Raw genomic sequence first — 25,751 nt, 5'->3', positions numbered from 1 at the left:
AGGGCTGTGGAGAAAGAACAGGACAATGAGGAAAGTCGCTGTTAAAGCACCATAAGGGACAAATACCTAAATGGAATTCTTCATGGGAGTCAGCCTTGTGCTAAGCAATAGCCTAAGTTCATTTTCCAGTTTTACTATGTTCACGGTCCAAACCCTGTGGTCGTGAGGAAAAAACCTGGAGATCCCATGTACTGTTCTATGGTGTCTTTCTTTCTTTCTTTCTTTCTTTCTTTCTTTCTTTTTTTTAAGTTCTTATTATTTATGAGAAGGTAAAAGCAAGTTACGTACAGTGGTGAGGGAGTGGGACAAACAGGTTCCCCACTGAGCAGGGAGCTTGACATGGGGACTCAATCCAAGGACCCTGGGAGCATGACCTGAGCTGAAGGCAGATGCTTAACCAGCTTAGCCACCCAGGCATCCCCTAAATGGAAATTGTTCCCAGGATTCAGCCTTTTGTTAAGTACTAGCCTAGTTCATTCTCTGATTTCAGAATTTACAAACTCCTAACCCTGGGCTTATAGGAAAATCACTCCTAGATTCTATCTACTGTCCTATACTACTCCTCTTTGTTTGTAATAGATTTTATGTATTTGACACAGAGACAGCGTCTTTGCACAAGTAGGCAGAGCAGCAAGCAGGGGGAGAGGGAGAAGTACGTCCCCGTTGAGCAGGGATCCTGATGCAGGGCTCCATCCCAGGACCCCAGGATCAGGACAGGAGCCAAGGCACACGCTTAACTGACTGAGCCACCCCGGCGCCCCTATACTGTCTCTTTTTGGATGTTCAGACACAGTGATCTGAGGCCGAGAGGCCAGCTCTGTTTGTGCCAGTCTGTCACTTCTTTTGTCGACGGCCTCGCCGCCGGCAGCTGAGTAGCAACAGGCTGCCCTGAGCTCGGCGGAAATGAGGGGAAAGTGTGCTGCGGGGACGCGGCCAGCACACACTGGGGTCAGGACAGAAGGGCATTGCTGGAGCAGGAGGGAAGGGGAGAGAGTCTGGGCTGGAGGCCCACAGTGGTCTGAGGAAGCCGAGGACGTTTGCTGCACAGGGAAATGCCATGTACTCCGTGAGAGAGGCCAGCGGAGGCGGACCTGGGCTGCAGAGGGCACGGGGAAAAGCCGCATTGCTGAGCACCAGCCTCTCTGGCCTGTACTGGGCCATCTGTCGGGGCTGTGGGCTCACAGCAGCGGAGGCAGTGCCCTCTTGATGGGGGGGGGGTGACAGCTTCTGGGGGGACTTCCCTGTCCCCTGGCTTTCAGAGCCAAGAGTCCTACCCATTCTGTGTGGGAACAAGACCAGCAGGTCCCGTCTCCTACCTTCCCGGCCAGTTTCCTGGAAGTCCCCTTCATCCCCGGCCACGCCGTCCGCCCAGGCCCCTTCTCTGATCGCTATGTGCTTCCTGTTCTGCCAACTCAGCTCTCCAGACTCCGCAGCCCTTCCCTCGTGGCCGGAACAGCACAGCTCGCCACCTTGGGTGCAGAGGCCCAGGAACTTGACCGGGCACCCACTGCCTCATGAAGGACACAAGGCTCTGGCACACGGCCCGCCCCCACTTCCCAGCACCTTGATTGCAGGCTGCTGAACTCAGCACAGGACAGCTCTGGGGCCCACAGAACGCCCTGCTCCCAGAGATGTCCTGCCACCACCCTGTAGGTCTGGCTGTGCTGACGAGACCGAGTTCATCAGGAAGTTGAGTGTCCCAGAGGATGGCCAGGAGGGTCTCGGTCTCCTTGTCGCCCCAGGGCACACCTGCTACCAGGGGACAAGGGACACACTGTGAGACCACAGGGGCCTGCACACCGCACGACAGAGGTAGCCACTCAGGAAGCTATGTGCCAGTTTGTCCAGCTCGGCCGCGGCTGCGTGTGGCCATGCCCAGGAAGCTACCCCACTGTGGGCTTCCTTCCTCACACACCTAGTGGAAAGGGCATCCTCTGATGGGGAGGGGCTGTGGGGTATTTACCAGAGCTTCCCTTCTCTTTTTTATCCCGATTCCCACTTCTTTGTCCTGAGAGCTGCCTATGTCTTCGCTTGGGGGCCTCCCTGGGTGTATGGCTCTAAGGGTCTGACCCTCTGAAGGGCCCGCTGCCCCCTGAAGGCCTGGGCACACAAGCCCACCAGCACCACTCAGTGCCCACCGCCCCTCAGGACGGCTCTGGCTGTGTGCGCACGTGCATTCGCACCTTCCTGCTCTTCCCATGGGCCTCGTCTCCTGGGCTGCGGGCTGTCCCCCAGCCCCATGCTCCACCTGCCACACTCTGTCCCCACTGCTTTCCATGTCTCGACCCTCCCTCGGTCCCACTCGTTGTCACACGTGCTGGCCGCCCCGTCCTGATCCTCTGTTATCTTGCTTTCCCTTTTTTGCAGTTTGTGTGTCATGCCTGCTTTCAGACTCTCCCGGTTTCTCCTTCCCTCACCCAGCAGTCTCCACTGCCGCTGTCTGTTTCATCCTTTCTCGGGTCTTCCAGTCTGTGTGTCTTTTTTTTTTTAATTTTTTTTATTTATTTATTTGAGAGAGAGACAGTGAGAGAGAGCATGAGCGAGGAGAAGGTCAGAGAGAGAAGCAGACTCCCCATGGAGCTGGGAGCCTGATGCGGGACTCGATCCGAGGAATCCAGGATCATGACCTGAGCCGAAGGCAGTCGACCAACCAACTGAGCCACCCAGGCGTCCCCAGTCTGTGTGTCTTGAGAGAAAGAGGAACAGAGACAGTCTGTCCCTGAGGGAATGTGCATCCTTACCCAGAGTGTGATCTCTGTCATTCTTCTGAGTGATGCCCCTGCAGAGGGCCCTCTCTGTAGGGCCAAGATTGTTGGCATAATAGCCATTTATTTAAAAAAAAAAAAAAAAGAAAGAAAGAAAGAAAGGAAAGAAAAATTGCTTCATTCTAAAGCCGTATATACACATTACAGAAAAAACATGTTTCATGGGGGGTGGGGGAGGCTTTAAGCCCCACCACCCAGAGATGACCCTTGTCTTCCTAAAAATACCACAGTAACTCAAGCCTTTCATTTTTCTCAGGCCAGCATAATATACACTGTCCCAGAAATCCATCCGCAGGAATCCTAGTATGGAAGTGTTCATTCTGTGGACCTAATAAAGAACTTCAGGGAACACACACAAGTCTGATCGGAGGAGTTTCCAGGATGAGGAATCAGAGCCCGAAGCCAGAGGGAGCTGCAGGAGCAGGCCTGGGCGCACGGAGTCCTGCCCCTTCACATTCAACCCCACAGCCTCAGCAACCACACACCGGATGGCAGGGACGTTCCCAAGGATTCTAATGAAATAACGATATACTGATTGTTTCATCTGCTTAAAAGAGAACAGTACAGCAAATATAATGTCAACAATTAACAATTAAAATCAACAATTTTGCCCTCCTCTCTCTTCCCATGTTGAAAAAAAAAGCTGCATGAGAAGGGTTTGTCTCAAGTCCAGGAAGAGCTGGTGTGCAGGTGAGGGCAAGCTTGCGGATGTGAATGTACCTGGTTTAGAAGTAACAGAATTCAATTGTAGTGAAGGAGAATTAGGGCTACACATAAGAAGTCTCCACCCTCTGTGCAGTTACCATTGAGTAACATTTGCAATATTGTTTTCTGGGTTATTTCAAAAGCATTTAATCTAGAACCCTGCAGCCTACTCAAGCTCAAAACTGCATTCCTCCTCAGCCCCAGGTGAGGGCAGAGACTTTGGCATACCTTCTGACTGTTCCCCAGCTCTGGGTTGTGAGCTCTGTGACCCCTTCAAAGTGCTTTCCTCTGTATCAATCCCCCGTTTCAGGTGGGATCTCAGTGACTTTCTAGGCACTCCCAACAGGGCTGTCTCCTCACTGAGCTATTTCCAGTCCTTCCCAGAATCTGGGACCTGAGAACAGACCCCATCATCTGTCACTAGAAATTCTTGCATAAGGGACTATAAAACCTCTACAAGTGGCATTAGGAAACCATGTGAGACCTAGGAGGCAGAAAAGAAATAGTCTAAGACCTCTGTGATTAAAAAACAACAACAACAAAGAACAGAATTTGGTCTCACTCATCTGGTCTCTAGTGATTAAGATCAGGAGCTGCAAGCACCAGACAGAGGTGAGGTGGTCGAGTGCTGGGCGGGCACGCATCTGCGGCAGGGGAGCACAGCAGCCTCGCGTGGGAAGTGCCTCTCTCCCCATGTCCAGGCTTCCCCACGTCTGCTCAGCAACATCTAATAGTCCTCCTGCCAGCATAAAAGAGAGCTGTCACATCAGCCACTAACGTGTGCAGCTCACAGGCTGCTCCAGGACTCGGACCTTGGTTGCCAGACCCTGTCATCACCCTCCGCCTTGTCACAACCCAGCAGAGCTTGTAAAGCATAAGCTGCACGATACCCTGTCCAGCCCTCGCACCTCCCATCCTCCTCTCCTCCTGGACCTCACAGCCACCCCTCGCTGCTCCGCCAAATGGGCCACACCCTTGCCCACCCGAAGCTGCTGACACAGACAGTGCCTCCCTCCCAGCTCAGTTCCTGTGTCCTCTCCAACAGGCCATGTCCACTTCCTGTCCGCCCCGTGGTCCCTGTCCAGCACGTCAGCTGCTCATTCCTGCCAAGCACTTATCCCAAAGTAGCTTTCTTCCTTCACCTGTCGTCCGCTTCCCCATGGAGTGTGGCTCCTGCAGGCCAGGGACAACGCCTGTCACATTCACTGTGAAATCCCCAGTACGGGGCACGTGGCAGGCACTCAGAGCCACCTGTGTCTTTCAGAGCCACCTGCGTCCGTTATGTCCCAAGCTTCTAACCGGCCCTTAGTGAGCAAGGGGTGGTGGGCAGAGGCGGCTGGCGTCCTGACGTGTGCTACCAACCTGCTCTTCTCCCTCTACCCTCCGTTTCCTGCTCTGCCCATCCCATCCCAGACAGGTTTCAGGTAACTCTTTCAACCCTGACATTCCTGTACCATCTCACTCCTGTGAAGAGCTTGGCTCTGAAATGGTGGTGGCTACGAGGGAGAGACCGGCCCCACAGAGAGAGGCCAAGGGAGCCAGGAGCAGGAGGACTATTAGATGTAGCGGCTCCCGCTGGTCACCGACCCAGTCTCTAACTCTGTCCACGTGCTACTGCTTGGCCTTCTCTGCTCCCTCCTAGCGGTTAGTAATTGTCCCGATGCCCTGGATTCTTCAGGAACTTCCTCAGCCTGGACCCTCATGTCCCCACCACACGGTTCTGCCTTCTCCACATTATGTCAACACAGCTCTTCCTCCCGCAGCCCAAGGATACGTCTGTCTCTTCACTGGGGTCACGGGCATCTCCCGTTCCAGGCATGTAGTCTCTGCAGCAAGCTGTAGCTCTACAGCGAGCATGTAGCAGCGAGCTGCTTCCTGATGACTGCAGAGGGGCTCAGCCTACAGCGTCCCTCTGGCCCACACTCCTCCTTTACTCTGTGCCTCTCCCAGACTTGGGATTGGGATCTCAGTTGCCTTCTTCCCACAAACTCCTACAACCAAAGCCAAGTTCCTTTTCTTCTCCTGTGCCTCTCACAGCTCCCTTCTCCCAAAATGTACAAGATTGTTACACTGACCACATGTCCGACCTAGTCCCTAAGTGGACAAGGGCATACTTTGTGAAACTCATCACTATTCCATACCGACCCCTTAATCCTGGCAGCAGGAGCAGCTCTAATGCAACTTTATTTAGTGAATAACACATGGCATCTGCCCTCAAGGAGACTTTCAGCAAGAGACACTGGATTTTAACTCACCAACTCCGTGGGTGAGGGATAGTTGTCCTTTCCCTGGCCTTCTGTTGGAAAGTATTCTGAGGTTTTACATTTGTATTAGGGACCTTAAACATAAACTGAATATATCCGTGTCTACGTTATTGCACCAAACGAGAAATTCTCCCCAAAGACGAAGGGTAGGGACCACCCCAAGCCAGCTCGTGGTTTCTGGTGGCGGACAGAGTGCTACTGTGTGTTTCTCAGCTCAAGCTCCTCTCCACTAAGATTCCTATGCTTCTCGCTCAGTTCTTCGTAACGAAACTCAGCAGGTCCTGAATGCCTGTCCTCACCTGCTGGCCAGATGCGCTCTGTACATCCTCAACCACAGCCTCAGCTTCCTCACCATTTTCTGGATGTTGCTCCCTCACCCAGGTCTGGATCTCCTCCAGCAAGATGGTTGGAAACTGCTCCAAATCCAAGAGCTCCAACATCTGCTCTTTTGGGTGTGTCTTAGGCCTTAGCCACTGACAGCAGAGTTCCCAGAGCTTGCTAAAGGCTTCATGGGGGCTGGCTACCTCTTGGCAGCAGAACTGCCTGAAGCGTTGGTGGGAGGCTTCTGAGTCAGGGCTGGTGCTGGGAAGGCCTGATTTCTGTCCCTGGTAGCAGTCCTTGCTTGGGATGGGTATGCCTGGGGACTCCTTGTTGCAGCTATGACTTCTGTCATCAGCCTGGCTGACTGGCAGCCATTACTACCCTGGAGATCAGATTCCATTTCTTTTCATATCACTGGAAAACCATTCTCCTGGACACTGGCGAAAGTCTTCCTGGAATCAGAAATCAGAGAATACCTTAGTGGTCCAGAATCACAGCTAAAAAATGACTCAGCGACTTGGAAGGGGAGTTGCAGGAAATGGAAAAAGACAGCATAAAGTGATCTCATAGTCCTTCCCTCTGCTTCCCGTGATGTACTTTCTGCCCTTTTCCTTTGCTCCCTCTACAATCTGAGAATCTGAAGCGCTAGAATTATCAAAACAGTTTTCTCCACAGGCCAGTGGTATTTGCTCATGAATTCCCCAAGCTACTTTCCCATGTAGCCCAGCTGTTCTTTCTTGTGTCCCCCGTATGCCTGGATCTTGGTCCCTGCCCTCCATTCCCTCAGGAAGCCAGGAGTCACCTTCTCATAAGGTGCCTCTGGATTAACCTCTTCATCGTTCACACTCTCGTCTCTACTACCACCACAGCCACACACACACAGTGTGGATGAGACACGACTGGCTTGTGGTATGCTTTCATTTTCCAGTACTACTTCCTACTTCGGATCTGCATCTTCTTTCTTTGTAACTGAGTCCTAAATTCCAGCTGGTGTCACGGGGCTATTCCTTACAGTACCCTTCCCTCCCACTCCAGGAGTTTACGTCAGGCATCTGACATAAACTGAGCCTGTCAAAAGTCTTGAGGTTTTCCAAATTTCCTAGGAATTGCTGTATTGGGAAGAGGTAAGACTGGAGCGATCTGTCATTGTGTGTCTCAATATAACCACTCCTGCACCAAAGGGGTGAGCCTGATTACAGGAGTTAAAAACAACAACAAAAACCTTAAAAAACTAGATTCCGGTTGCTCTTCTTCCAAAGATCTTGAACTGCCTTCACTTACAATCTCTTTACATATAATAACAAAACAGGAGCGTCACAGCACGCAGGGCCCCGGCCTCAAAGATGTATGCCATGCCGCACATTTTCCATATTCTGCACCTTGTCCGGATGCAGAATAATTTAGTAAATGCTACCCTACTTTCAGGCGGATGACGGAGCTCGTGCTCCTCTTGACCCCTAACACCCCATCCATAGTTCGTTTGAGAATGCTGCTCTTGTGTTTCACTCTGGCGAAGACCCAGGTGCTCGGCGGAAAGCAGGACAAGGGTAGGAGCCGGACTGGTTCACGTCTCGCTCGGCGGAGATGCCCTGAGTCTTGCCAGTTCGCCGGGCGCGAGGGTCAGGAGCTGGGAGGGGCGGGAGGGAGCACCCGCAGGTTCACGGCCCGCGGGGAGTCCGGGGTGGCCGGCTCCGGGCGGGGCGTGCGCGGGGGCGTCCGCGCCTGTGCCCACTGTCCTGAAACGAAGGCGTCCGACCCAGCTTCCACCCCGCAGCGGCGAGGAAGCGGAGTACTTACAGACTCGCTCGGCGGCGGGTCGGGAAGTCAGCGCCTGGACAACGCCCCGACTCCGGGCGGTAACCCACCCGCTGCGCATGCTCGCGAGTGGCGCCATTGGACTACAGCTCCCAGCGTGCACTGCGAAAGGCCGGTCGCCGTCCCTCGCCAGCATCGACAAACTCTGCAGCAAATAGACGAGAGAGACTGCCCTCTGGGAGCCAATTCCCCGGGAGAGGGGGCGGACCCTCCAGTGCCGTATTTCCCTGCGTCATTCTCCCCTCAGCCAGTGGGAGTGTCCGCGACGAGCGGCCTCGGCTCCGCCCCCAGCCCTGGCTCCTGGTTTCCGGGTCCTAGGTCCCCAGAGAGGTGAGTCCGCGGCAGGTGGGTGCGGGGTGCAAGGTCGCCGGCAACGCTGCCGCCTCAGGCGCCACCCTGCCGGGCTCTCACACAGCCGCGAAGGTGACCCGCGCGCCCGAGAGCCGCAGCTTCGCCCAGCCGGGGGGCCGCCGGGGCGCCCTCAGAAGCCGGAGCCGGCGGGCCTGCCGGGCGTCGCGAGCTAGCGACCGCCGCGCTCCGCCAGCCCTGCTGCGAGCTGGGGGCTTCCGCGCCCTCCGTGCGGTGCCTCCTGCCCCGCAGCTCCCGGCTAGGTTCTCGAGGTCGGCGCCGCCAGGGTGCCGGGGAGGTGGCGCAGGCCACCTGTGTGACAACTCGAACTTTTCCTGGGGTTTCCCGACCGCCAGTTGGATTACGCTGCGCAATTCCTCTGAGACCTTGTGTTTATCGGTGAAATAAAAGCAGGGTTCCCCCCCCCCCGTTCCTTTCAGGACGTTATGAGTTTCCTCCATTCCGAGACAGTTGAGGAAACTGTCAGAGGGTCAGACTCTCCCCACCGTCAGTCCCTGTGTTGTCCTCGGGAGCTTGGGGCCTGTGTGTGCCCCGCCCTCCCCCACATCTTGCTGACGTTGAGAGAGACTTGTGCAGAGCCATGAGCCCGAAGGCTTGAGCTGCTTCGGAGGAGAGAGCCAGTCTCCCGAGCCCCAAGATGGCGGCTAAGATGGAGATAACTTTGAGCTCGCAGTCCCACATTCAGGCTTCCTCCAAGCCAGAGAGACACATAATAACAAAACTGGAAGACAAACGGGGACCCACTCTGCAAAAAGACCGCCCCGATCCTGAGCTTTCCCGCCAGAGCTTTCGACGGTTTTGTTATCAAGAGGTCTCTGGACCCCAAGAGGCCCTCTCCCGGCTCCAGCAGCTCTGCCGTCAGTGGCTGCAGCCCGAGCTGCACACCAAGGAACAGATTTTGGAGCTCCTCGTGCTGGAGCAGTTCCTGAACATCCTGCCTCCAGAGATCCAGGCCCGGATCAGGCATCGATGTCCAGTGAGCAGCAAGGAGATTGTGACCCTGGTGGAAGATTTTCAAAGAGCTGCCAAGAGACCAAAGCAGTGGGTAAGGAGGGCCCTCTTTCGTGGTCGCCAGGATTTCTTTCTCATCTGGATGGTATCTGGTCTCTGTATCCCTCCCTGTTTAGTCAGAGTCCAGAAATGGACCCGATGACTACAAATGTTGCTTCTGGCCTCTATTTGGGAACCCCCTTGGGGGATGTTAATAGGTTTTTAGAAAATCTAGGCACTAGTACTCCAGTAAGAAAGTAGAGGATCAAGTAAGTTCCTTGCATTTGTCCCTACACATCACCCCACACCCATTCCTCCTGAAGTTTTCCTACTATCAGGATTCTTAGCAGGCAGGGTCATCTTGTTGGGTAGGAATTTGATTTGGGGGGACCTTCATGGTGGACCTGGCTTCAGTGATGTGTCTTCCCTGCAGATCAGGAAGTTGCAGCTCATTTGGCCAGTATTTTTTTCCAGTCTCCCAATTTAGACCCCATTCAGGGCTTAGGCAGGAAGCCAACAACCATATGCTTTGAGGAATGGAGGCTGTCAGGAAACACAGCGGGCAGTCTTCTAGCCATACTACTACTGGGATCTCCTTATCAGGGAAGTCTTGGGCAGAACAGTTTATTAAGTATGGGTTTTATTATTAATGGTCTCATCAAATGCTTCCCGATCCAGTGGGACCTTTTTCTGATAGAATCTGCTGGGTGGGTGACATACGGTGAGACACAGGATGCCGGGGGTGGACATAGGGTGAGACTCTCCTAGGTCGATGTCATGACTGACCCTGTTATCTGTGCCTTCTCTCTGATGAGCTTGAAGCCCTGTGAAAGACCCTGTTTAGGGTCACCCACTTAGGAAGTCTTGGCTGATTTGAAGCCTCCATGGATTAAGATTAATCTCACTAATCATTCTGCATGTCCTTCCCTTTGCTACCTTTGAGAGTTTTCATCGTCTCTCACAGTTGGCCTCTGGACTGCTGTCGGTATACCCCAGGGTAAAGGAAAGGATCCTTGCAGAGCAGGAAGAGGTCAGGCTGCCCCCAGTCCTCAAGCTGCACTCTGATGCATGGGGCTTTTTTCTAGGTGGCCGTTTGTATGCAGGGGCAGAAGGTGCTCTTGGAGAAGACTGGGTCTCAGCTTGGAGAACAGGAACTCCCAGACTTTCAACTGCAAACTCCTAGAAGCTGTCCCAGGGAGAACTCTTTGGAGGAGCCTTCCCAGGCAGAATCTCAAGACCAGCTGAGCACTCATCATTGGGACAAATCCCCACTCCTCCAGGAAGCAAGCCCCAGATTGGCCGGCCCAGGTAAACACTCCGTGCCTCTTCTCTCCCTCTCTAATCTTTACCTCCGTCAGAACATCCTGTGGTTCTGAGACACCATAGACTGCATGTCGGGTTTTTTAATGTTTTGTGTAACACTAGATCTTTATTTCCCAACAGATTTCATTGACTAGCATGGTAGTGATAGGTGTGTAAGAAGTACAGTTTTATCATTTTCTGTTAATGACTCAATGTCAGTGCGTAATGGGATTATCTACTCTGTCCCTTTCTGAGCTTCTTGTAGTGACAGATCCACATATGACCACTGATGAACTACCTTCTAAACTGTGGCTGAGTTTCATTGCTTAAAATCGTCCCATGTTGAGAAGGGGCCAAAAGAATGCTATACGTTAGAGGAAGAGTGTCGCTCCGTATTATTTTCTGCCTCTCTTCCTTCTCCTGTGACAGTATCTGCGCTTCACCTCCTGTGTCCATTGCCCTATCCGTCTGTGGCACAGTGCCAGTCGTTGGTGGCCCTGCTGTACTCAGTCCTGTGATCTCTAAGATTGAATAACAGAGACACTCTGGCCAGTCTTAGTGATATGTGTAGAGGGGATGGTCAGCAGGTTAGAGAATATTACCAGAAGGCTGGAGCACCTTGATTTCCTACATTCAGTGAAACACTTAGGTTTGGTTATTCTCTGAACTTAGGAGTGGAGAAGACCTGGGGCATCCAGCAGAAAAGCACTGTGACCCTGGCTCTGGTCCTGCCCCATAACCTCTGGGTTTCGTGGTCCTGAGCACGCACACTCCCTTCTGCCTCATCCTAGGCAGCTCAGTGTGTGTGTAGGCCCCATTGTTTATTCGATCCCCGAAGGTAGAGTCTCTACCCTAAGATCCAGTAGTGCCTTCCTTCAGAGCTGCACTGCCCAGTAAGTTGCCACTGTCCATACATGGCTATTTAAATTTTATTTATAGAGATATATTTCATGTACTATAAGAATCACCTTTTGAAGTATACAATTCAGTGGTGTTTAGTACTTAACACGCTTGTGTGACCATCCCTATTTGTCTAATTCTTGAAAATGTTCATGACCTCAGAAAGAAACCCAGACCCCCTGGCAGTCACTCTCTAGTGCCCCCTCTCTGGCCCCTGGCAGCAACCATCTGCTTTGTCTCCGGATTTGCCTATTGTGAATATTTCAGAATCACATATGTTGTGCTCTTTTGTGACTGGCTTCTTTCACTGAGAAGGTTTTTGGCTTCACCTGTGTTATCACACGTGTCCCTCCTTTGTTCCTTTTTACGGCTGATACTCCATCACGTGGACATTTTGTTTATTCATCAGGTGGTCATTTGGAGTGTTTCCACTTTTTGGCTGTTATGGATAGCGCTTCTGTGAACATTTGTTTGCAAGTTTTTGTGTGGACATGTTTTCATTTCTCTTGGCCACATATCTAGGAGTGGAATTGCTGGGTCAGACAGTAGCTCTCTGTTCAACCTTTTGAGGAAACACTGACTATTTTCCAAAGCGGCTGTGCCATTTTACATTTCCACCAGCAGTTCCTGTGAGGATTCTAATGTCTCCACATCCCTGTCAGCACTTTTTGGTGTTTTGGTTACAACAGTTGCATTAGGTGTGAAGTGGTGCCAACGGAGGTTTTATTTCCCTGATGGTGAATAATGTCGAACATCTCTTCATGCGCTTATTGGTCAGTTGTATATCTTCTTTGGAGAAATATCTGTTCAGATCCTTTGCCTGTCTCTAATTTGGATTAATCTTTTGTTGTAAGAGTTCTTTTTATATCCTGTATACTCGGCCTCTATATATAATTTGCAAGTATTTTCTCCCACTGTGGGTTGTATTTTCACTTCCTTGATAATGTCCTTTGAAGCACAAATGTTCCTAATTTTGATCAAGTACAATTTATCTATTTTCTCCATTTGGCTTGTGTTTTGGTGACATATGTAAATTACCTTTGCCTAATCCGAAATCACAAAGATTTATACCTATGTTTTGTTCATAGAGACATTAGTTTAGCCCTTCTGTTTATGTCTTTAATCCATTCTGAGTTACTTTGAGTACGTGTTGTGAGGCAGGGCTCCATCCTCACTCTTCCGCATGTGGAAATCCAGTTGGCCCAGCGCCCTTTATTGAAAAGCCTACTCTCTCCATTGAATTGCCTTGACAACCTTGTCAAAAAGCAGTTGACCATAAAGGTATAGGCTGCTTATTTAAATTTGAATTAAAATTAACTGAAATTAGATAAAATTTAAAATTCTGTTTTCTCCATCATAGTAGCCCCATTTCAAGGACTCATTAGCCCCATGTGGCTGGTGGCTGCCATATTGAATAGTATATACACACACTCATGTACACACACACTTCTCAGTTGGCAGCAGTCCTGTGGGGTAACACAGTTCTAGAGCCTCCAACTTGCCCACAGACATTCCAGCATGATTCCGTCCTGATCCTCAGCGCTCATGGTCAGAAATTGCAGAGTTTCTGAAATTAGGTTACATGTCTAGCCCATTTTGTAGTTTGTAACCCTAATGCCTTCATGTTTATAATGAAAGAACACACCGCATTTGCTGAATTTCCCATTATTTGAAGTGACAGTTGTAATCATTTCGTGTCCATGAGAGTGAGTAGATTGGCAGTGTTGAAAGTTCAACAGTTCAACTCTCTCCTTTTCTCTTTTTTAAAATATTTTATTTATTTATTTGACAAACAGAGATCACAGGTAGGCCTAGAGGCAGGCAGAGAGAGAGGGGGGGAAGCAGCTCCCTGCTGAGCAGACGGCCTGATTTGGGGCTCGATCCCAGGACGCTGGGATCATGACTGGAGCTGAAGGCAGAGGCTTTAACCCACTGAGCCACGCAGGCGCCCCAACTCTCTCCTTTTCGTTTGTTTATTGCCACTCAGGTCTGATGGGTTTGCTTTTCTATGTTTCTTCCTTCCCTAACCTTTCCTTAAAGGTAGGAAGGAGAGATGGGACTGGAGAACTTGGTTCCTAACATGAATATAAATTACAGTCCTCCCAGGAGCCTGTTAGCCATGTAGATTTCCAGCTCCCCTCCCCCCAGAGATTCTGACTCAGCAACCCTGGGGACACAGGAACAGCCTGCTTGTGTAACAGGTGCCCCAGATGAATCGAATGCCAGTTGCCAGTGGAGGACCAAGCTTTGAGAATACTTCTTAGCTCATTTGCTGAGCTTCTTTCTTCAAAGCCAAGGAAATGAAACATATTCTTTCTAATTATAGAGGCCCCCAGAATGAAAAGTGACAACAAGGAAAATCCACAGCCAGAGGGGGCTAAAGGAGGAAAGCCATGTGCAGTTTCCCCTGGCAGATCCAAAGGGAATGGTCTGCAGAGTCCTGAGCCGAGAGGGGCGAGTATGAGTGAACCCCGGTTGTCCCGGAGGCAGGTCAGCCCCCCAAATGCTCAGAAGCCGTTCACTCACTATCAGAGACATTGCAGGGAACTGGAATACATCAGCAGCCCCCTGAAAAGCCACCCGCTGCGAGAGCTGAAGAAAAGCAAAGGAAGCAAAAGGAGCCTGAGCAGTCGTTTGCAACGTCTTGGTCACCAGCCGACCCGCTCAGCAAAGAAGCCTTACAAATGTGATGACTGTGGGAAAAGCTTCACGTGGAATTCGGAGCTCAAAAGACACAAGCGTGTACACACAGGGGAGAGGCCCTACACGTGTGGAGAGTGTGGGAACTGCTTTGGGCGCCAGTCCACCCTGAAGCTGCACCAGAGGATCCACACCGGGGAGAAGCCGTACCAGTGCAGCCAGTGTGGGAAAAGCTTTCGCCAGAGTTCAAACCTCCACCAGCACCACAGACTCCACCACGGGGACTGATAGCGGGGCTTTGCACACTCGGTTCAGAAGGAAGGTGTCTGTGTTTCTCTTTCCCCTCACTTGCATGTAAACCACAGACTGACTGTGTGACTTACAAGGAAAGCAAGAAGTCCCTGAGGAATGCCAGTGCACGTTTGGCTGCTGAGGAGTTTCAGAAGACACCAAGGGGGATGTGACCCTGTTGGTGACCGAGTGAAGAGATGGCGGCTCTGGGTGTTGAGTCAGACAGAACCGGGGTTTCTGCTGGAGAGCAGGGAGTAACTGCCAAGACAATCCCGCCGATCCTGCGGGGTCTCCTGCCCCTTTATTTATCCTCTAAACGTGTCCAAGGGTAAATTACTTATATATTTAATGTACTTGCTGTCATACCAGACAATCTTGATCATACACACACTTCTTTAATAAAGATCAGTGAGCCACTAGAATTTCAAGACAGAAGGTCATTGGAATATAAATCCCCTAATATTCTTACTCTAGTTTCTGGCTGGTCATAACAAAGGACACATGAAGTGAGAGTTTGAACATGTTTGTATGAGGAGAGGATTCCCAAGTAAATAGTGCTTTTACACACACACACACACACACACACACACACACACATACATGCAGTTCACACATGTTGAGGGAGTTATTTATATGAAAACACCTTTGATTTAGGAAGAAATCTCAGCTGCTACAGCCCCCACCCAGGCAACAGGGGAAAGCTGCAATGGGGAAGAAGCGTGTAGCGTGTGGAGACTGCTAAGGACATGCCAAAGGGACCCTTACTAACCTCCTTCCTTACTCAGGCCGGCAGCCTTAAGAATAACAAGATGATTGGGGGATGGAGTGTTATAAAAATGGATTATCTCAGTACATTTACTAAAACTCATTGAAATGGGTTAATTTTATGATATATAGATTATATCTCAGTGAATTTTCTTAAAAAACACAAAATATATTTGTATAAAATATAAAAGTTCTGGAACAAGGCCAGAGAGTTGATCGAATCCATCCCATCATTCTCTCAACTAAGAATCCAAACCCAGTTGGTATAGTTCTCAGTCACCCAGAGCAAGCCAGCAGACCTCTGAGTTCGGAGAAGACCCCGGTGGATGGGTGCACCACCTCCAGCAGGACACGGGTATGTGGCATTCTTGCTAAAACAGCGGGATCCTCCAGTTGCTGCCGGTCACCTCTGGGCTGTGTCTTACCCTCACCCACCATGGTTCTGCAACATGCTGCTCCCTTTGAATTTAGGACCTGCCACCCCCACTGCTTCCTCCCTGTCCCTTCTCACATGAGCATCCTACTCAGCAAAACCCTCTCTGACTGGTTCCAGGCCGACTTCATTGTGTCCCTCTCTGCTTCACTGCGCACACCAGTGGGGCTCAACCTGGGAGCAGATTTGCCCCCCTCCTCCTGGGGGGCGGACATTTGGCCATGTGTGCAAATGCTGCTGGCTGCTCGTGGGTAGAGACCAGGGATGGAGCTAAACATCCTACAGTCCACAGGACAGCCCCACAGCAGAGTCGCCTAGTCCAAAGTGTCAGTGGTGACAAGGTTGGGGAGCTATGCTGCTCACAGTAAAAGCTCTTCAAGGACAAGAACCGTATTTTTCCAACGTCTTAGCTTTTAGATGAAGTCTAAAGGAAGCCAAGGGAAGTAAGTGTTTGGACAAGGCTTGGTCCTGCCTGAATCGTAGGTCCTGGTGACAGTGTTGAATGCAGTTGACAAAGCTTCTTACCTTTTGGGCAGTGAGAGACTGAATGGAAGCTCTGTGGCCTTTTAGATTACATCACAGTCCCCCCCCCCCCCGGCAACCGTATTAGGTGTTAGAGGAGCTTGTCTGTATTACTATGCCTGCACCTTACCTCACCCCCGTCTGTCACCTCTCACCGGTTAGAGCCTCCTGATTGCTTATTTGCTTCCACCTCATCCATCTTTTTCCAGGACAGTTTTGCTGTCACAGGACCCTCCTAATCATGGCTACGTCTGTGTCAGTTTCCCATTGGCTCTCTAACGTGATCACAAACTTAGTGGCTTCAAACAACACAAACCTAATCTCTTATTAGAGTTCCAAAGGTCGGAAGTCCAAAATCCATTCCACAGAACCAAAATTAAGGTTTCTGAGGGGAGAAATCTGTTTTGTTGCCTTTCTCAGCTCCTAGTGGCTGCTTCCTCCATCTTCAGAGTACATGCCTCCATCTTCTGTCGCATCATCTTGTCCTCTGACTCCTACCCTCTGGCCCCCTGTGTAATAAAAAGGGCCGTCATGATTTTATTGGGCCCACTCAGATAATCCAAGAGAATCCTCCTGTCTCAAGATTCTCAGTCACATCTGCACAATCCTGGTTGCCATAGACAGTAACATTCATGGTTTCCAGGGATTAGGATGTGGACATATTTGGGAGGCCAGACTTCGCCAACCACACCTGTCTGTTCTGTCTGTTGAATCAACTTGGTTAGTCCGAGCTCTCTCCTAAAAGCAAACAAACCTAGATTTCCACTCTTCTTATTTATAAGAGTTGGGATAGGAACTCTCCCTTAAATGAAAGTTTTGTTTGGTATGTGTCAAAGAACCTGTATGTGTTTTCTCTCTTCTGAACAAAATAACTGCTGAATCGTAAAGTCTTTGGCTGTCTGTTCAATTGTGGTCCTTCAATAAATGTGACAAAATTACCATTCTGAATATCACTCATTCCAAAACATTTTCGAGCCCTGATGCTACCTCGCCTCTCCCAATCCAGTTCTCCTCGGCGGGTGAGGTGCGACTTGCGGCGAGCAGAATCTGAGGGCTGGAACAGGTCCAGCCGCACTTGCCAGTGTACACAGCTCTTCAGAGGTAGGATCCTCCCGGTCCCCCTTGCCCACGCCTGGTTCCGCCAGAGGGCTTCCGCCCAGACCACTGACTTGCAGCCTTGCAGTTAGCTACCCCATGTAAGAAGTACTCTCTCTCTTCACCCATGAGCAACCTGTAAGGTTTACCATCTTGTCTGGGTTTGGCCTGTATTCAGCCATGGAGGGGGACGGCTCCCACTCAAGTTATTTGGTTCCCTGGTGGCCCCCAGTGAGACAGGGGGAAGGAAACATGGTGCACAGTGGAGAATCTGGGCCTCGCAGATGTCCCTGAAAAGCATTTTCCATCTACAGTAGATAAGGACTTGTAAAACCCTTCCCATAATACCATTACCACTCCCAACAGAATTCATGACTCCCTAATACCATCCGATACAGTGTTGAAATTTCACCCAATGTTTCCAGAGAAAAAATTCTGTTTTTATTGAGATGTATTTCACACAGAATGTTCACCCATAATTAGACGATACTCACCGAGTTGTGCAACCATCACCACAACTCCTACGAGAACATTTTCAACAGCTGAAGTAAACCCTGTCTTATCTAGCAGTCATTCCCCATCCACGTGCCCCCTTGAGCTCCCTCTGCACTCGTACATCTTCAAGGTTCATTGTGTCAGGACTTTATCCTTTCCGCGACCAAGTTACAGTCCACTGTGTGGATAGACTGCTTTGGCTTATCCATCCATCCAGTGGATATTTGATTGTTTTCATTTCGGGGCTCTTGTGAATAGTGCTGCTGTGAACGTGTGACGAGCTTTTCTGTGAACGGGGCGCCTGGGTGGCTCAGTCAGTTAAGCGTCCGCCTTCAGCTCAGGTCATGATCCCAGGGTCCTGGGATGGAGCCCCACATTAGGCTCCCTGCTCGGTGAGGAGTCTGCTTCTCCCTCTTCATCTGCTGCTTCTCCTTGCTCTTGCTCTCTCTCTCAAGTAAATAAAATTTTTTTAAAAATCTTTAAAAAAAAGTTTTTCTGTGAACACACTTATTTCCCTTGGTAAATACTAGGAGTGCGGTGGCTAGGCCATATGGTAACATTATGTGTAGCCGTTTCTGGGGAGCTGCCAGGCTTTCTCTATCGGGTCTGCACCCCAGTTCCCCACCTGCAGTGTGTGAGGGTCTCAGTTTCTCTATATCGCCGTCAGCACATGGTATTGGTTTGATTACAGCGCGCTAGTCCGCATGAAGTGTGTTCACTCTGGTTTTGGACATCTTTTCCTATGTTTACTGGTCATCTGTGTATCTTCTTTGGAGAAATGGCTGTTCAGGACCTCTGCCCTTTTAGAATTCGGTTGTCTTTTCATTGTTATAAGAGTCCGTTATAGATACTGGAATCAAGCCCTTATCAGATATAGGACTTGCAAATATTTTCTCCCATTTTTTTGTAATACACTTTTGTGCGATTACAGTATGTCTTTTATTTTTTTTTAAAGGTTTTATTTATTTGACAGATAGAGATCACAAGTAGACAGAGAGAGAGAGAGAGGGAAGCAGGATCCCTGCTGAGCAGAGAGCCCGATGCGGGACTTGATCCCAGGACCCTGAAATCATGACCTGAGCTGAAGGCAGCAGCTTAATCCACTGAGCCACCCAGGCGCCCGCAGTACGTCTTTTAAAGCACCCGTCACCTGCCAGACTACAAAAGTGACCAGTACAGTCACATTTCCTGAATCAGCGGTGAAACAGAAGTGTGAGGCAAGCCTCCCCAAAGATCACTCTCTAGAATGGCTCTCGAAACTTGTATTGAACCAGGTAAGGGCAAAGCCAGCTAGACAGACCCCAAGAATCTGACTTGCCTTGGGGCTCACTTGGCCATAGTCAGATCTGAGGCAGCTTTGTTTTTGTTGTTGTTGTTGTTGTTTTCTAAAGATTTTATTTATTTATTTGACAGAGATCACAGTAGGCAGAGAGGCAGGCAGAGGGAGAGAGGGGGAAGCAGGCTCCCTGCAGAGCAGAGAGCCTGATGTGGGGCTCGATCCCAGGACCCTGGGATCATGACCTGAGCCGAAGGCAGAGGTTTAACCCACTGAGCCACCCAGGTGCCCCCTGAGGCAACTTGTTAAGGGGAAGGAGTGGACTTCATGCCAGGCTAAGACTGAGCCCTGTCATTCTCTAGCCCGGTCTCCTGGATGTGTCATTTAAAACATCCAGGCCTGTGTCCTCCCCTGGAAATGGGAAGACCTGGCCTGCTTCCCTCACAGGATGGGTGAAGTGAATGTGTATACGGAAAGCATCTTGTCTCCCGGACAGCATCGCACGAAAGGAAGGTGAATTCTGTGCCAAGTAGTACGTAGCTTCTTGAATTAGCTACTCAGCCCTTCAGATCCTGGGAGGGGCGATGAGGCTGCAGGGATTCGAGGGCGGAGATGTCCTGTTCCCTGCATTTGGCATTTTTTTTACACCACGGTCACAGGAGATAATGTCCTGAAAGGGAGAAGAATTTCTTCGGAAAGGCTGCTTGTGAATAAAATCAGTGTCCCAGACAGAGGGGCCCCAAAGCAGAGGCACTCCTTTCAAGCATGGCCCTTTGTGCTCTTTGCTTTTTCTTCTTTTACCAGAGTAAAATATACATACAGTTGGCCCCTTTAACCATACAGCGGTCCTCTCCACCATCCCTCTCCAGAACTGCTGCTTCCCAGACTGACACTCTGTCCCCATTAAACACTCCTCATTCCCCTCCCTCCACAGCCACCCTTCTGCTTTCTGTCTCTGTGACATTGACTCTAGGGACCTGGTGTAAGTGAAGTCACGCCATAGCTGTTCTTTTGCGACTGGCTTCTTTGATTCAGCATCATGTCCCCCAGGTCCCTCCATGCTGTGGCGTGCGTCAGAATGTCCCTCCTTTTTACCACATTTTGTATAGCTATTCTTCCACTGGAAGACACTGGGGTTGTTTCCATCTTTTGGATATTGTGAATAGTGTGCTCCTTACTTTTGGTAAATACAGAATTTGCAAAAAACCCAAGGAAAAGTTTGTCATAGGGCCACAGAGCCTCTGAGAGTGGCACCCTGTGTTAGTGCCACCGGAGTAGCTGCAAGCAGGAATGGGCCCAAGGTCTGGGGAGGGGGTTGCTCTAGAAGGTAGAGCAGAGGGTTAAGGGCAAGGAGAGAGACCGGGGTGGCCAAGGGAGGGTTATCCCTCACAGGAGCAGCTTTAAGCATCTTTGAACACCCAGAAATGAAGGTTAAAATTGGGGGGCTACCTGGGTCCCACTGTGAGGTATGAGAAGATATCTGGGGGTAATGGGCAGACATATGAGCAGATACCCCACCTGTACTGGGACTCAGTTTTGTTGGGAGAGGACAGTAGCTGGGTGTTTTCTCCAGCTGTGGATGGGAGTGGGGTGAGTTGATGGATTCTGAGACCGACACAGTCCCAGGAAATGGCAGAGCCCAGCAAGTGACACTGCAGAGAAGGATGGTTGACGTGGAGCATGGGTGTTCAGACCAAAGACCACGTCGGAGGACGAGTTTAAGGCACTTGCTTTACCTTTCGGAAAGAAGTGATGGGAGACAGTTCAGGGTAGCCAGGTCTTTTAGTCTGTTCGTGCTGCTGTAACTAAGTACAGACTCCGGGGCTTACAGACAACAGACATTAGCTCTCACGGTTCTGGAGGCTGAAGTAAAAAATCAAGGTGCCAGCACCACCAGGTCGGGTTCCGGTTCATACTCGGCCTCCTGTCCCTGGGACCTCCCGCGGTGGAAGGGGCGAGGACGTGCTCTGGGGTCTCTTTTACAAGAACAATCCCATAGATGAGGCTCTACCCTCGTGACCTAAGAACCTCCCAACAGCCCCGCCTCCTAATGCCATCATCTTTGGGGGTTCAGATTGCAGTCTATGAATTTGGGGGAAGCCTCAAACATTCAGACCATAGCACCAAGTGTACATTAACTTTGGCTTTGGACAGACCTAGTTCCAGTCCTGACTCTAGATCGCCTTTCAGAAGTGGCCTTCAGCTTTGTGAGGTTTAGATAAGAGGATCCAAGCCGTGTGCCTCTAGTGCTGTCCCAGTCGTCTCGGGGTCTAGACGCTGGACTTGGAGCATGTGGGCCTTTGTCCCTGGGGCCTCTGTTGCTTCTGCAAATACCCTGGAGAGGGGATGGGCAGGTGCAGGGGACCAGAGATGCGAGGACTCGTGCTCTCGCCTCTAGAATGCCCCGCACAAAAGCTTTGTAAACATCTGTTGATCTGAACTCTTCGGAACGCAGGGAAGGAGCCCACCAGGGAAGGTGTTTTCAGGGTGAAGCTGAGGTAAAGCATGTGAGGACACAGATGCCTCTGGGGAGCGTGCCTCAGTATGTCCACTTCTGAGACACATATGGCCCCAAGCAGATGCTTCCCTGGGAAGGAAGTCCTGTTCCAGACCAGACAGGAGAAGTCGTGTCTGACCCAGGATTTGGAGGAATCAGAGGTCATAGATGACACCAGAATCAGAGGCCTGCCTTCAGGAAGAAATCCTGAAAGCTCACGCTAAGGAGAAATTCTCTCTGATAGAGAAGTTTGCTTTAGAGAGTGAGGGACCTTCTGAGGCAGGCAGAGGGGATGGGGTGCCCAGTTATATCCCAGAGGACTACTCATGCTAGGGGGTTGAGGGGCTGAGTGGGAAGTGCCCTCCCAAGGCCGACTTGCATCCACTCCCCCGCCCCAGCTCTTCCCCCAGGCCCCAGAGAAAACCCTCCAGTCCTGTTCTTTGAAGCTATGTAGCTTATTTTCCCTTTGCAACGCATGGCTTCTGTGGAAAGAAACTGCCTAAACCAGGACGTCCATCTTTTCTATTTATTTATCTTGCTGGGAACTGCATTTTTTTTTTTTTTAAGATTTTATTCATTTGACAGACAGAGATCACAAGTAGGCAGAGAGACAGGCAGAGAGAGAGAGGGAAGCAGGCTCCCTACTGTGCAGAAGGCCCCATGTGGGGCTCAATCCCAGGACCCTGAGATCATGACCTGAGCTGAAGGCAGAGACTTTAACCCACTGAGCCACCCAGGTGCCTTTGGGAACTGCATTCTTATGTTAACATCCAGCTTATTTGGTTTTTACTTTGATTTATAGTATTTAGCAAATTCTAACACACAGATCAGTAGCAGCTCATCTTACAAGAGACTCTGCTCTTTGTACAGAGAAGACAGAAGCAGCTTTCCTCTCAGGTCTGCACACAAAGAAGCTGGTAGCAGAAATTATTTTCATGTCTTTGATATGTTATTTTGTGTATTACATTTAAGTGTACTACAGTTGTAAAATACTGATTTCAACTTTACTTCAAAGTTTATATTTTTTCCCTTGAAATATAATTCAAATACTCTAAAATTCATCCTCCTAAAGTACCTGGGTAGCTCAGTGGGTTAAAGCCTCTGCCTTCGGCTCAGGTCATGATCCCAGGGTCCTGGGATCGAGCCCCGAATTGGGCTCTCTGCTTGGCGGGGAGCCTGCTTCCTCCTTTCTCTGCCTGCCTCTCTGCCTACTTGTGATCTCAATCACTCTCTCTGTGTCAAATAAATAAATAAAATCTTAAAAAAAAAAAGTGTACAGTCCAGTGGTTTTTAGTATAGTCACAGAGTTATGACCAGATAACTGTGTTTTTGAAAGTGACAAGTGACTGCCTTACATGTTACTGGTTGATCACACAGCTAGCATGCTGCTGCGGTACATGTCCACATGAGACAGCTTGGGAGTCCTGGAAAAGGCAAGGAGCCTGAAGACCCACTTCTGTCCCTAGTGTGCAGCTGGGCAGTTTCTGAGCTCTCAGTAAAATCAGGGGCTTAGACAAAATGCTCTCTAGTTCTACTTGGAGCGGCCTGTCTATTCCTGGAGAGTTTGGGTCTGTCAAAGTAGAGGTGACCCTCAGAGGATACTTGTTGGAAATCTGGGGAGATAGGACCCCTGGGGAAAGAGGAAAGCATCTGTTCAGGGCACCCCACTCAACCCCCCAAAGGAGGGGAGCTTATCATCCATCCAGTGTTTACTCTCTAGGTCTCTTCTGGCCCTTTCCACCCAGCATCCTGGCTTCCTAGACTTTCTCTGCAAATCCTCCATCAGGATTACTGCCTCTTGTCACCCTCTGGGTGCTCATGCTGAACCCAGTGGGGATGTCTCAGGATAGTTACAAGCACTGTAGTAGCTTTCTGCTCCTTGGGGACATCTCTAATCTTAGCCACTGATGGCACAATCCCCCATGGTGGACAAGAACCTCCCGGGCCCAGCTACCCCCTCGAGGCAGAAGGTCTGATGCCCTGACAACACTGTTTCCCGATCAACATCATGGGTCTGCAAGTAGGATTCCCACCCCCACATGGCATCTTTATTCAGAAGGCTTTGTAGTTCTAGGGGATGGGGAGGTCCAGGGCACCCAAGTTTGCAGCCATCTTAGGCGTAGGAAACGGCCCCTCAACAGCTAGGACTGGACCTGGGAATGTCACATCCTGTATCTTTATAGGGTGTGTTCAGGAGTCTGCGTTCTCCAGTTTCTGGTTTTTTTCCCCTCGAAGCAAACAGTAGAGGTGAGCAGGGAAAGCCTGCTTTCCTGGGGCAGCGTGGGGCTACCCAGGCGGGGCCCCACCTGGCTAGATGGGGCCAGCAGACACACTCTCTGTTAGACAGCAGCCCCCTGGCCCTGTGTCCTTTCCAGAGGTCTCCAACCAGTGAACTCCCAGTCAGTGTTCTGCTCTCCCAAGTGGGCTCCCTGAGCTTCCCGGCTGGGTAAATACCTTTCCCGGCATAACACACCTCTCCCCTGTAGCACTTAGCACAGCTGCAGTGTCACTCATGATTAACCGTCTCCTTATGAAGTTAGAAAACCCACACTCATGAAGGCATCCTTTCTCCACAGAGCTGACACCATCCAGTCCCTCTGCCCAGAAACTTCCCTGCGCTCTCCCCAGCTCAATCATTACTTTTGCCTCCTCAATCTGCCTTTTTTTTTTTTTAAGATTTTATTTATTTATTTGACAGAGATCACAAGTAGGCAGAGAGGCAGGCAGAGAGAGAGGAGGAAGCAGGCTCCCTGCTGAGTAGAGAGCCTGATGCGGGGCTCGATCCCAGGAGCCTGGGATCATGATCAGAGCCGAAGGCAGAAGCTTCAACCCACTGAGCCACCCAGGCACCCCCTGAATCTGTCTTGAAGCCATCCCCTCTTCCGCAATACCAGGACCCCCTCCTACTGCAGGCCCTCCTCTCTCACTCGCTCCGCTGCAACCCTCGGTCCCAGCCTGTACCACAAAGCAGGGTACCCTGCCCGGCCTTCCTCCCCCACTGCGTACCCTTACCCAAAGTGGCAAACGGGGGACGTGGAAAGCAGGGGCTCAGAGATTGGGGAGCCGGGAGCCATGCACGGTATCTCCTCTAATGGGCCTCGGGCTTGCTCGGTGGTAGGGTTAGTCCCCGGCCCCCCCCAGGGACGCGTGCACTGGCAACTTCCACGGAGCGAGCCCCGGCCAGCACTTCCCCAGTGGACCTGTATGGCACTGGCCACCACAGGGGAAGCGGGCGAGAGCGAGGGACGGAACGTCAACCGGAAGTACCCTGTCCATTCCTCTGACTGGGGCGTCCGGCATCCTTGGCTGCCGTGGAGCTCTCTGGGAAATGTAGTTCCAGCTGGCTCCGCTTCCAACGCGGGTTGGAAGGCTTGGCTCTGGTGATCGTTGGGACCATTAGCCTAAAGCTGAAAGGCTGTCCTGGAGGCTCACTTGATAAATTCCTTTGCCCTTGTTATATATATTTATTAAATGCCTACTACACACCGGGCACCATTAGGTGCTGGGGTTGCTATGGTGAACCCAGACCATACACATGCCCAGAAAGCCCAGTGTTAGAGGGGGAAACTCATCAATCAGATAATCGCACAAACTGCAACTGTAAAACTGTTAAGGAAAAAACTTAAGGCAGGAATCACGTGGTGGGAAATGACTGGGGAAGGCTCTACTTGAGAGAAGAAGGTCAGGGGCGCCTGGGTGTCTCAGTTTTTGAGCATCTGCCTTTAGCTCAGGTCATGATCCCTGGGTCCTGGGAGGGAGCCCCGCATCAGGCTCCCTCCTGCTCAGTGGGAGGCCTGCTTGTCTCTCTCCAACTCCCTCTGCTTGTGTTCTCTCTCTGGCTGTCTCTGTGTCAAATAAATAAAATCTTTAAAAATAAATAAATAAACTGATAACCTCATTAAAAAAAAAAAAAAAAAAAAAGGTGGGGGGAAGAGAGGAAGGTCAGGGCCTTCTGGGTTTCTCCTGCCAGGACAACCATTTGATGGCAGTAATGATTCCTCAGAGCTGTACCTCACAGCATTTCCCTTAACCCTTAGACACTGGAAGGCAGACTTTGTGATTATTCTCTGGGCCTTCAAGGAAGCCGAGACTCAGTCATTTTCCAAAGCTTGCACAACCGCAGATAGCTGGGCTTTAATCACATACCTTCAACAATGAACCTGAGACTTCCACCCTGTCTCCTCCTACTTCTTAACACACCATGCAGTCCAGCCCCGTTTTTTGCATGTGGGAAACATGGATGATGTCAATGGCGAACTAATCCAGGAAAAGTGCTCAGCACAGGAGGGCCAGGCACAGAACAAGC

At 50.7% G+C, this 25,751-nt stretch overlaps 2 protein-coding genes and 1 long non-coding RNA gene across 8 annotated transcripts in view; 2 read left to right on the top strand and 1 right to left on the bottom strand.

Moving 5' to 3' along the window:
* Positions 1 to 10: 10 nt before the first annotated feature.
* Positions 11 to 7,952, bottom strand: LOC309854351. Of its 2 annotated transcripts, XR_014306173.1 has the most exons (3): positions 7,278 to 7,908; positions 2,664 to 6,507; positions 11 to 2,454 (listed from the first exon to the last, which is right to left on the bottom strand). It is a non-coding gene; the product is annotated as an uncharacterized lncRNA (long non-coding RNA). The 2 variants fall into 2 exon arrangements; XR_014306172.1 differs by lacking the exon at positions 11 to 2,454 and having other exon boundaries at positions 3,257 to 6,507; positions 7,853 to 7,952.
* A 218-nt stretch (positions 7,953 to 8,170) lies between these two features.
* Positions 8,171 to 25,751, top strand: part of LOC309854327 (clusterin-associated protein 1) — a 113,801-nt gene continuing 96,220 nt past the window's right edge. The window contains exons 1-2 of one of the 5 annotated variants that reach the window (XR_014306154.1): positions 8,171 to 9,284; positions 10,315 to 10,537. The gene's annotated coding sequence lies outside the window, so the exon portion shown is untranslated. Of the gene's footprint in view, positions 9,285 to 10,314; positions 10,538 to 25,751 lie in introns of those variants that run through there. The other 4 variants (XR_014306155.1, XR_014306156.1, XM_082713334.1 and 1 more) reach the window with 4 other exon arrangements.
* On the top strand, positions 8,877 to 17,020 carry ZNF174 (zinc finger protein 174; the record flags this gene model as incomplete). Its single annotated transcript, XM_082713356.1, has 3 exons — positions 8,877 to 9,284; positions 10,315 to 10,537; positions 13,758 to 17,020. The coding sequence occupies 3 exons, from the start codon at positions 8,877 to 8,879 to the stop codon at positions 14,357 to 14,359; spliced, it is 1,233 nt and encodes a 410-aa protein (XP_082569482.1). The 3' UTR covers positions 14,360 to 17,020.

Source organism: Mustela nivalis (genome assembly GCF_964662115.1).
Source record: "Mustela nivalis genome assembly, chromosome: 19".
Lineage (NCBI taxonomy): Eukaryota > Metazoa > Chordata > Mammalia > Carnivora > Mustelidae > Mustela > Mustela nivalis.
This window is presented reverse-complemented; position numbering and strand designations above follow the sequence as displayed.